We start from the raw sequence: 12,614 nt of genomic DNA, 5'->3' as shown, positions 1-12,614 counted from the left end.
TTATAATCATCAGAGCATTGAATGAAATGTACCTGAAGTCGCGGGTTGATGGTGAAACTGCCCGCTGTGGGATTCATGCACGAGACGTACTGCGCGTTCATTATTTCCTTCAGCGACAGCTTGTTCCTGTCATACCTTTTATAAAAGAGAACCACAATAGTTTAAAAAGATCAACAACTAATCCTTCACAATATGTTCCACTGATATCCGAAATGGCGTCTTCACGCTGGCTACATAAAAGGTTAACTGCAGCTCCGCACAGCTGCGACTGCATCCTATTGACAGATAACTATTTGGAATGAACACAAAGCAAGCCTGGCGGGAACACATGGTTTTATAGTTGTGTTATTAAAAAAAGTCTAAGGCAGAATCCTGGGTCCACATTACATGTTTCTCAGTAACGGATCACTGGCACCCGCCTGCTAGTATTCACCAGCCGTTACAGAAGTGGCATGCGAGCAGGATGCTCAGCCAGTGGGCACCCTCTAGTGCCCCCCTGCAACCTTCCTCCCCTCCCGGGTAGCATACCAATCCCCTCTGCCAGATGGAGCAGACCAGACTGGCATGGAAGCCTGCCCCAAGCAACCGTGGCAATGCCCCTTTCCCCACCAAGTACTGAGATATCTGGGGAGTATGGAACACACTGCCCTGAATGGGATCTAGGTCTAAGGGCAAGGTTGCGGGGTGCCGCCCGATAAAGGCCTCTCCCTGCAAGGTTGCTCTCTGCCTGCTGCCCACCTCCATTAAATGCCAGGCTAATATGCAAGTCTATGCAAAAAGGGCGGGTATACTCCTCCTTGGCACTTAAGGGAAATGAGCGCTGGCCTGCGGAAGCTTAACTCTCCAGTACTTCCCAGCTCACTAGTACTGAACTGCACGCAGTATTTTGTGGGTAGCTTTGAGGTGGTCCTTCATAATTCGAGAGGTGTGCTACCCGCACAGGTGGCATGCCAATAAGACAACATGCCTGGCATGGCATATGCCAGGGGCATAGGAGACACGAAATCTGGGGGGACAGGGGACACCTTGGGGACACCTTGGGGACTTTTTTTAATTTCTTTTTATTTATTGTGTTTTAGTCAAAGAACTCGACTTTTCACAAAAATAAAATGGCATTAGATATTAAATTACATATATCATCACTGTATAAAACAAGAGAAAAGAAGAAAAGAAAACAGAAGAAAATTAAGACAAAGAAAGGCAGTTCAGAGTATAAAATCCTTCAATTTGCCGTCTCACTTCAGAAGGCTCAGTTCACATAAAAATGTTACCATTTCAAATCAAAAGGTTTTCATGGCCTGAGCATAGCTGGTCCCAAAAAGATTGGGTGCCCACCCACCATTCCTTGCCCACAAATATCACAAACTTTACAACCCACTTGACAGGGACTTTGATGCAGACACAAACCACAGAGTAAAATGATCTGCCAATTATTTTGTAGTGAGTGATGATCATGAGCGTTTGTTAAAAAAACAAATATTTTTTTCCCAGCGTTCGGTATGCACGCTACATTCTGTTGCTATTGTTTGTATGTCAACGAGATCTATTATATGTGTGTGTATATTGCACACACAAACATGATTGAGTATTTTCTGAGTCATAATGTGCAATGTGAATATATTGGAGAGGTGGCTCAAGACAGACACCCAGTGTTACAACTTGTTTTTAAATCAGGGTGCTCCAAGCATGGCTTAGTGAATACCAGAGGCCGTTAACATCATGTACTGCAGTTAGGATCAAACTATTGGGGTAGGACTGAAGGCATCCCCTCGCCTGGCACAGTGTCTATTGGGTGTGGCACCAGGCCATGCAGAAGCATTATGTTAAAAAGCCCTCTCTCCTGTATGGTGGACGAGGGCATGCAGTGGGCTGTTGGAGTGAGAGCTCTGTGTGCTTGCGGTGACAGCCCAACCCAGCCAGACAGTGCACTGTGTGACAACGGTCCACATTTTGTGACTAAGGAAGTAGAAAGGTATCTTGTCCAACTTTGTATAAAGCACAGGAGGGCAGGCTCTACCTCCCCGAAGTAATGGGGTGGAGGAAAGTGTTAATCACTGCCTGATGGATGCCGTGCAAATGGCGAGTCCAAGTGATGTGGACAAGAATGAGGCGATCCATGAAAGAGTGAGTTGATTGCACCAATCTCCACATACGGTCATGGGAGTCTGGGATTGAAGGTTGCTGGTAGATGAGGTTGAGGCTTGCCATGCAGGGGCTTTTTTGATGTATACAGTGTGGAACCTTCAGAGGTGGTCAAAGTGCATGTGAGACATCGCTCAAATATGTGTACGAAAAGGTGTGTGTTTTTGTCATTACTTGAGCTCATATGGCTCCCTCATTCCAAGTCCTTCCTAGAAGGGTGTCAAATGCAGAGTCCCGACCTTATAGGGTATTATATGTCCACAAAATAACAAAAGGCTGTGCTCCCACTGCAGCTGGTTTCAATCTCAGCTCATGTGCTAGCGGGCTCAATCCAAACAAAATACATGGTCCAGGATAATGCAATTTCCTACACTCCAGGCCTCTTGTTGCCCACACCTGTGAGCAGAATAAATCAGCCCACCCATTAGCCAAAACCTGATAAGCGTCACATAAAGTAGGGCTGCGAGGGCTCCCCATATACAGGAACTGCCGTGTTCAGCCTCAGGTTCCGCCATTCCAAAATATATAAGGATTTCTTTGCAGATGTTTATTCTACTAATCTAAACACTATCCAGACTCCCATCAAAACCATTATACCATGCTCAATCAGAGCTAGAAATAACAGGACTCAGCGGTAGACTAACCAGACTTCATGAGCCTTTTTCTAGCTCCCTAAACAAACTAGGCATCCCATATATGCCAAAGAACTACAGTGCCAATATTAATGCTAGAAACAAAAGAAATGCCACAACCTGGAATCAAAGCTCCAACAAAAAAGTAAGCCAGGGCAAACCTATTGACCCCCTGGCCAACACTAATACTCTGACCAACACTAATATCCCGAATAGCAAGGTTGCACTAATTGACGCTAGATCGTTGGTGGCGCACGCTACAGAGATAGCAGACCTGATTACGGCTGATAACCTTGATTTCCTTGCTATAACTGAGTCTTGCTACATGCAGCTGCAGGCCCTGCCCTCCTACTTGCAGTACCGGACAACTACAATATCATAAGAGCAGACAGAGCTGACTCTGGAGGCAGAGGCATTGAGTTTATTGTTAAATCTAACCTAGCCACGAGAGCAGCCCCTTCACCAGTTGTCAAATCCTGTGAACTACTTACAGTCAAACTACCGATTTCTAATTCCTGTACATTAACAGCCCACCTAATCTACAGACCAGCTGGACCCATCGGTTCATTCGAAGAAGACATCTCCATAATAGTATTGGACAACACCAAAGCCTCCTCCCAAATATTACTGCTCGGGGATCTCAACCTTGGTTTCAATGATCCCAATGAGCAACAAGCTTTAGCGGTATCCAATGTGCTCACTGAACTTGGATTCATCCAAAGAGTGACACAGGCACTCACGACAAAGGCAGAACCTTAGATTGGGTGGCTGACCTCAATTGTGAAGTCTCAATTACTTATATCACCCCCAAACATGGACAGATCACTACTTTCTGTCCTTCACCCTCTCAGCTAACTTACCTACTACTAAGGTCAACCTAATAGCACCCCCTCTCCTTACAAGGAACTATATAAATATATCAATGGATAAGTTCTTACCACTCATAATCCCTACCCTCAGCTCATTGCTGGCTTCCTCTGACCCAGACACCTTAGTAGATGCGTATAATGCTACTATGACTAACGCTTTAGACGTAATGCCCCTCTCAAAATGCGGAAAAACAAACCTACATCTCACCTGAACTCATGGTTCACTCCTCAACTTAAAGCCCTTAGAGCCGAAAAAAGTAAACTGGAAGTTCTCTGAAGAGACTTTTCCGAGGAAAATAAATCAAAACCTGATCAATATCACTGCCAGATATAAAAAACAAATAATACGTACTAAACAGGAAACCTACAATGATGGGATTAATAGAGCTAATTCAAACACTAAGGAACTCTTTACTATTTTAAGAGAATTGGAAACCCCTATACCTCCGAAAGACAATTGCCTGAAGGACAAACTCTGGTATACTAATATCCAGAATGCCTTATGTAACAAAATTGCCCTTCTCCAGAACAAGATTGCCAACAAAAAAGCTCACCTACCCAATTATGGCATGCACAACAGAACCCGATCCATACCATCAAACCTCTCCTCTGCTTCAATTTCTCCCAAGTCTCTATCTATGAGGTAGAAAAAATGATTGCCTCCCTTAGAACGTAAAGGTGTCAGGAGATAGCTGCCCAGCTCAGTTAATTAAAGATTCCGCTAGGGACTTGGCGCCTTTTATCTCTAGACTAATCAATGCTTCATTCTCCTCAGGCACTATTTCCAGGAACCTAAAGGAATCATGGGTCTTACCTCTACTAAAAAAACAATCCTTGGACCCTACCATCCCTACTAACTATAGGCCAATCACAATGGTACCATTCTTACTCAAGATATTAAATAAAGTAGCCTATATCCAAATACAGGAGTACCTAGCAACTAATCAACTCCTAGGAGTCCATCAATCTGGCTACAGGTCACAACACAGCACTGAAAAGGCACTGATTGATCTAAAAACCCAGATCGATGAACTCAAAGATAAAGGGAAAATGGCCTTGTTACTTCTCCTTGACATATCAGCCGCTTTCAACTTGGTGGACCACAAAGTACTTTGTAATCACCTTGCTTCAGCTGCTCACTTTTCACAGGACGCAATTGCTTGGATCAAATACTTCCTGAGCAATAGAGCCATGAGAGTTTTCACTCCATCAGCAGCCGCAGACCCGATTCCAATAATTTGTGGTGTACCACAAGAGTCTTGTGTCTTAACAACTATGTATAATATATTTACAAAGACTTTGTTCGATGATCTGGATCACTTGGGTGTCACCTACACTAACTATGCAGATGACACCCAGATCCTCATACCTCTTACTGGTGACTATGACGAGGACATGGCACTAGTGAATAAAATGTACCTAATCATTCAGGCGTGGATGGCTCCCATGGCCTATAATGTATGATGATAAAACCGAGCTCCTAATATTCGGAACTGCAGCCAACCTGAACAAACTGAGTACAAAATACTCCTCTTTCAATATCGATGGGAATAATATTGAAGTGGTAAAAGAGGTAAAAACTCTAGGTTTCTACCTAGATTCAGCCCTCACTCTAAACAAGTCAGTGCCATGGCCTATACTTCAGCTTATACTTGCAAGTTGATTATTGCCTGCAAACCCTTTCTCTCCAAAGAAAGTTGTAATACCCTAGCCAGAGCCCTCATCCTCTCTAAGCTGGACCATTGCAATGCATCGTACCTGGGTGCGAATAAGAACATCGTAAACAAAAAACTAATTCTCCAGAACAATGCACTCAGAACAGTACTTGGCATACCCAGGAGAGAGCACATCACAGAGTCAAGAAGACAGAACAAATGGCTATCCATTAACAACAAAATTCTGCTTAAAACTATCTCTCTAACTCATAAATGTCTTAATAATGCTGCCCCACCTTACCTCTCAGAGAGAAATATCAAAAAGTCCTCTTCGTCCCACCAGGTTAGTCAATTCTTTCTGTTTGGTTGTTCCGAGATTTAAAATAAAAACAGCAAAGGGGGGGGGGGGGGGTACCTTCCCCGTCATGGCAGCACAAGTCTGGAATGCCCCTTCCCCCTGCCCTGAGACCAGACCAATCCTTCACTAACTTCAGGTGAACTATAAACTGGCTTGTAGCTAAGGACCACTGATATAACTCAGGATTGTCTAGGCCATTATTGATTGTTTTTATATGACGGACTGGCGATGTAACCACTGCTTCTAACTTTTTAATGATGTGATTTCCGTCTGTATCTGATGTACTATTTCATCTGTGTAATTATGTATATATCCACTGTAATTTTTGGTATATACGAACTGTAACTATTGCAACTTAATCCTAAAGCATACTTGTAACCTGTGCTAATGCGCCCTGATACCTTCAGGTTTGGTGCGCTTTATAAATATATAAACAAACAAACAATACTATCAATAACTTATTTTTGAAGTCCCACGTCTAAGTGCTTGCATATTACTTTCACCAATAGAGTATATCTACTCACACAATATCTTCTTCTATTGATTTTATCTTAATTGATTTGAAAAAGAACAAGCATTGACAATTCCAACAGTTTGGGCTTTTGAGTCAGCAAAGTCACTTGTGGTTTGACTACCTGGGCATCTAACCACAGTGCTTGGCAAATGCCTAATACTTGTACACAAGCCAAAACTTCTGGCTTTGCCAATGTTTGTTTTTACCAGGAATTCAGTGAAGGACACACAGTGCTTATAAATCGAGTGGCCGAGCATGAACCTGGTTACGACATTTTGATTACACCAATAGAGCACTGGCAGCCGCAACATCTATTTCTCTGCTTTGTGCCTACAATCTGTGGGAGCTGGCGTAGGCTGGTGTAGGCAAGCACGTTTTGCCAGCTTTCAGGGATGTGCTGTGGCTGAATGGGACAGAACTTTAACTGAGTAAGCAGTGATTAAAGGACCTAAAGACGCTGGGTTCAGGACTGGTGAGGCTCCATGAGGCTGAGTGGAATTTAGAATTAAGGTCGCTTTGGATACTTCTCTATTTCGAGCCTTACTGGTTGCCCACCACGTGCATGTGAAGTTGCTTTACCGAGATATTTTAAGAGAAGGAATCAGGATATGTGAATAAGGTTCAGGAGCTACTGACCTTTTATCTCACTGATGTCTGACAGACAGCAGCTTCTAGCTGCTATATGGTTAACAGCAAGGACTATTAGGACTGGCATTGGTGTTTTCCACCCTGTCCCCCCCTTCATGGTCTAGTAGTGCCTTGAAACACCATTTTCTGTCTAGGCACTTTATAAATACCCAATACATACATACATAAATAAATAGCTATGTTCTTATGACACCATGAACCCAGCAACGCATTGGATTAGTGATGCACAAATGCAGGAGCTGAAAAGGCCCTGTTGTAAACACACCAATGCAAGTGTCGTGGTGTGAAGGAGCTTTCAATAAATACAAAGTTGAAATGTTGTGGCAAAGGTTTCCGATGATTACTTAATGTAATCGGAGAATATCTAAAAATGATAAACTGATGATTTGATCTGGTTTTCAAACTGACACTGGGGCGGAAGAGGAGTGCACTCGGAAAACCTGCCTGTATGCAACGCATCATGCTTTGGTTGTTCCCAAATCACTTTTCTATCACGTTAATGGCTTTAGCATATACTGATATACATCCTAATCTTAGCAGGGGTTGGTGGTGTGCCATCTGGCAGTCTTTCTGGATGGTTTAAATTCCATACCAAACTATGTAGGTTCTCACAGCTTTGCCATAGGCTCCAAGGAACAGGCAGTTTACCCAGGTGTGGCAGAAACATCGATTGTGTTGTGCCATTTTGCACTGATAGCCATTAGAGATTTGTGTGTAAGTGTTGCAGGGAAGTGTGCGTCGATCCCGACTCATCGCCAATGTCATATAAAGACACCTTTTTGGGCCATTCATGGAATTTTTTGCATGGTTGAAAGTGACTTTGCACTGTTGACCCAAAGCCTGATTCATGGAACAGTAAAAAGTGTATTTTTGCTGTGCAAAGTCATTTTGTTCTGCAAAAATGACTTTGCACTGACTTTGCATGCCAACCATGCACTTTACACAGTTCCTTGAATCAAGGTTTGGTTTGGCAGTGCAAAGTCACTTTTCAGCAGTGCAAAGTCACTTTGAACGGTGCAAAGAAATCCATGATTCGGGCCCTTAAAGTTGAAAAGTTGCCACAAAGGTTTCCGACAGCAACCTCCTCTGTGCATTGCAAACGGGTTACAGAACTGACAATAATCGTGGGCACTGATCACAACACTTACATTTTCTGGGGGGGGGTAAATGCCATTATATCCCCCCACTTAAAATTGTGGGGGGGATTAGTCCCCCTTCTACCCTCCCCCCCCATGTCCTACGCCCATGACATATGCAGAATGTTTAAACAGAGCAACAGGGTCTCTGCACAATGGCCACCTAGACCCACATGTTAGCACACAGGGTTGCATGCCTCTCTAACACCCCCTTGCCCCTAATACAAAGCACCGTTATACCACCCGCCCAATATGTAAAACGGAAATCATATAGCGTCTCCTTTTGATTTATATTGGCCTAAACCTAGTCACTATGAGGAAAACCGCATTGCAAAGTTCCGATTTTGGATTGACTTTGTCGCCATTTTAAGTATCGTCCGACATTTTGATTTCTGTTCATAGGTTCTCTGTTCTAAAATGGTGGACAGTGTTTTCAAACTTGTAACCAAGCCTCCCGACTTTTGAGTTCTGTTAATGTTTAGACTGTCCAAGAGCCGACTGTTTAGACTAGGTAATGAGGCCTTGTACTACACATGAACTGTTGTCTAAGCATTGTCTGCGCTCACAAGACTCATCCCTGAATACACACTGGGGACAATGTAAAGCAAACTTCGAGCTTGGACACAGGCCGAAGTCAATTGTAAGATAGTCACAAATGATGCTTGTTGTAGGATTTCAGAACATACACTGTCATTGTATCACCGCGGAAATACAAACCTATGTAATCCCTTGTATAATATTGTATGAACTGAATGTGAACTAGGCACGAACTCTAGACCACTAATTATTAACGTGAAATATTACTCAAAAATGTATAAAAGCATGAATGTTTAGATGTCCAGGACTCTCTCACCTATCTCTGACAGGCTGGTATACATTGTGGGGTGTTGAGAACCTGATAGCTGTCTGTGTTGCTTCATAAACTGTACAGTAAATAAAAGATCTGTGAATCTTTTCAGCCCGTGATTGCTGTATTTCCTTTGTGGTACTCAGCCTCGATATTTTCTTGTTCTTACAAATATACCAATCCCTGCAAGCACACCTTGCAAGTCATGTACGCCATGTGCGGCAAATGTGCATGTTTCACAGAACGGTTGCGTTTCTGCTGGTGTACAACATCCCAATGCATCGCAAAAGACCTGCACCCCATTAACCAAGTGTCACTCGTGGCCACCCACTATGGCGTTATGCTGAGCAAAGCATTACTTCTCATTCTGTGTTGCACCAACTCAAAGGCACACATTCCATCACCTTTGCAAGTGATTAACCTGGTGTCAAACAATTGAAGCACCCAATGATCTCTGCGATCGGCCAACAGGTGGCTCCTTAGTCCCTAATCCAGAAAATAGCAACTCTGCCTTCATGTAATCGTTGCTGATTGGCCACAATGTGCACAAGTGTTTCTAGTGATTCTTTCCAGGGTCTGCAACCTTTGGCTCTCCAGATGTTTCGTACTACAACTCCCATCAGACCTACCAGCGTAGTCCCTGGTGAAGGATCATGGGAATTTTAGTCCGAAACATCTGGAGATCTAAAGGTTGCAGACCATGCCTAGAGAATGCGCTGTGGAGTGCATCATTGTAGGATCATGCAAATAAATGTCCTGCAAACTAAAGTAGTACACGCCTTTGCATGGCTCTACAGGCTGTCCCAGATGATGGAGGATTGTGTGACGTGCAAATACTTGCTCAACCTTTCATTTTTATGGTAATGGCCATCAAGAACCATGTTAGGACAAAGGCATTACTTCTAGTTTGAAATGGGGCTGAGCAGCCTGCCTGCAATCTAGAAATACAATCGCTTGTTTTCTGTGACAGACACAAATAAAAGTACTGGCAGAGCCTTTGATTGTGGCTTTGCTTGAAGAAGCTCGTTTGCATGAGCCGGCCTTCTGCCCAATCCCAGGCAGTGTGCCCTGGGAGGTGGCCTGTGGCTCGAAAGAGCACACCCCATGCAAGGACTGCAGGATCATTCCACCTCCCCAGCCACCTCCTCTGTCCTGGTGCTAGAGTGTGCACTGTCTGGTGCATGACACGTGCCATACATCCCCAAGTGTAGTCTTGGCTGCCCGCTTGGTGGTAAAATGCCGCCCACAAACGAAGATTATTGCTGTTGCCAAAGTGCTATCTATCCATTAACTAGGGGACAATAAAATTGCCGTATGTGTGCAAACCCTATGCGGCCTCAATAGATGGCTGCATAGTGGCGCATACGAGTCGTTTTCTTTTTCTGTCTGTGTTCTCCCCTCTTAATGTTCCCGACTGTTTCCCCTCCAACATAAGGTTCATGCAAAAACCACAGTGATCGTTATGTTTTGTAGAGCACCCAGCAGTGGACTGCTCCTACCGCACATAGAGCTCTGCGCACGGCGCTTCACTTCCAAGCACTACAATCTTCCAAACATCGGAGTAGAAAAGGTACCAACAGGTTTGCTTCACTAGCTGGTCCCTGGGTGTCAAAGGGAATAACCAGACCAGGAGCATTGCGGCAAACCATGAACTGAACGGAGAACATGAGAAGCCTGTGCAGCAGGAGGCGGGGCATAACAGCACACCTCTACACACACCTGGGGAATGGACATGCCGACACACTGCTGTGGCCAGTTCCACCCACCGAGATCGGCATGAGGCGTCCGTGCACACTGCTGGGCCCCCAATAAGGGGCAGCTGCTAGATCTGCTTATTTCCAGCTCCTGTTAAAAAGCAGGCTCTGTAATGTGACAATGTAGGCACCTAAAGCGGAAGTACGGCTTTATAGTTAAAAAATACGAAACACTAGGCTACGGGAAATGAAACGGACAACTCCAGGATCTATGCTTGAATGGTTTGGTATCCAGGAGAGGTAAACAGCCCTGGAAAACTCGGGCAAACACTTATGTCCAGCCAGGGGCGTTGCTAGGGGGGGCTAAGGGGGCTATAGCCCCTGATCTTTTGGTTGTAGCCCCCGATAGAATCTCAGGAGCTACAGCCAAAAGACTAGCTAGCCCCCAGTCCCAACAGTTCCAACATCAGCTTAGCCCCGGGTCTTTTCCAGACCTAGCAACTCCCCTGTGTCCAGCTACCATCAGTGGCGGATCCAGAAAAGGTCGGGGGGGGGGCGGGGCGCAGCCGCCCCCTCCGTTTCCCCCCGGGGCTCAGTCCGCTCCCCAGCCTCCCGCTGGAGCCCTATTACCACCCGCGGCCCCCACAAGCTGCCTCTGACACTGGCCTGCCTGCCTTGGGAGTACCACAGTGCTGGTGACACATGCTAGTTTGTGGGAAAACCCACAGGTTTTTTGGCTTAAATGTGGTCTTTATTGTAGGCATGTTGCTGATACTCATTGAAAGGGTGCAATTCACACACTGCAGCTGAAGATATACAAGAATCCATAAACTAGGCCACACTCAATACACAATTGGACCCATTAACTGTGGGATGGTTTAGTAAAAAATAAATACAGAGAGAGAGAGGAGAAATTGAGAGTGAGAAAATAGAGTGAACGGCAGAAGGAGAGGGAGAAAGAAAGGCAAAAAGAGGGAGTGAGGCACGTGGGGAGGGAACAATTGAGATAGAAACGATAGATAGATAGATAGATAGATAGATAGATAGATAGATAGATAGATAGATAGATAGATAGATAGATAGATAGATAGCCTGGTAGTTGGAGGGGCCCGGTGGGCTCCCATAATACATATTTGCACTTAGCAATTTTTTTCCGAGTTCTAATAATGTGCACAAATTGCACTTGACCCAGTGCACATTTCGTTTAATTAGGCAGCTGATTAATACAATTAATTAGACCATGACACTGGTACCCACATGTGTCTAGTGCACTTGTCGCACCCCCCCCCTTTCCTTTTAACTTGCCACGCTCCTTGGCAGTTAGCCAACCCTTCCCATGTGCACTGCACAGAGCTCCTGTTCACAGCAATTCCTCGGAGGTGCCTCCGCCCGCTTCAGGCCCATTGCACGCTCTACTGAGTCCGCCCACGTGCAGCCTCCCTCCACACGACTGGAGGACCCATTCCCTTTGGACCACAAGGACAAGCCCTCGGCACCGCTCGCTGCTCCTCCATTACAAGCAGAGGCCGCCTTGGGGATCAGCACAGCAGGAATACAACCAGCCCTTTCGGGTGCATGCGATTTTCCGCTCAGTGACTTTCAGGTCGTGCTGCCTCGGTGTGACAGGCACCATGGATTTATCTTGTCCTGCCCTCCTACACGACTCTGGTCTATAACGGCACACCTTCATAAATAAATGAAAACACGCGTCGCTTCCAAGATACCGAACGGCAAAAAGAAATAGTACATATCATAACCTCCCAAAGCCCTTTGCTACCCTCTGTGTAAGAGTCAGCACAGGCAGCAGCTTAGCCCTCGAGCTCACTGGCCCGCGGTCTGGGAATGGGATGCGAGCATTGAATGATCCCCGTTAATATATCCCTGATGGGCAGCAATGCCAGGCACTCCCGCGAATGAGGTGTCAGATAGGACAGGGGGACACAAGAACTGAAATCAGGAACATATTAACCATGTCAATGCTCCGCCGAAGATTACAATGAACTGACATTTATCCTGTAGCCATAACATGTAGTCCATGTGGACAGAAAAACAAACTTATTTTTGTCTGTTCGGTGTTTTGACATCAAGGTGAAGAACATTTTGAAAAGAGTGACGGCCC

General features: G+C 45.1%; 1 protein-coding gene across 2 annotated transcripts in view; it reads right to left on the bottom strand.

Moving 5' to 3' along the window:
* Nucleotides 1-12,614, bottom strand: part of DNAH9 (dynein axonemal heavy chain 9) — a 1,527,051-nt gene that overhangs the window by 839,665 nt on the left and 674,772 nt on the right. For both annotated transcript variants that reach the window (XM_069654516.1, XM_069654515.1), the window contains exon 40: nucleotides 33-135. In XM_069654516.1, coding sequence (XP_069510617.1) covers nucleotides 33-135 — 103 coding nt within the window. The remainder of the gene's footprint in view (nucleotides 1-32; nucleotides 136-12,614) is intronic.

The sequence above is a fragment of the Ambystoma mexicanum genome, chromosome 3q (genome assembly GCF_040938575.1).
Source record: "Ambystoma mexicanum isolate Mex_15411 chromosome 3q, UKY_AmexF1_1, whole genome shotgun sequence".
Classification (NCBI taxonomy): Eukaryota; Metazoa; Chordata; class Amphibia; order Caudata; family Ambystomatidae; genus Ambystoma; species Ambystoma mexicanum.
The sequence above is the reverse complement of the archived record's forward strand: the minus strand, read 5'-3'. Positions and strand labels throughout refer to the sequence as shown.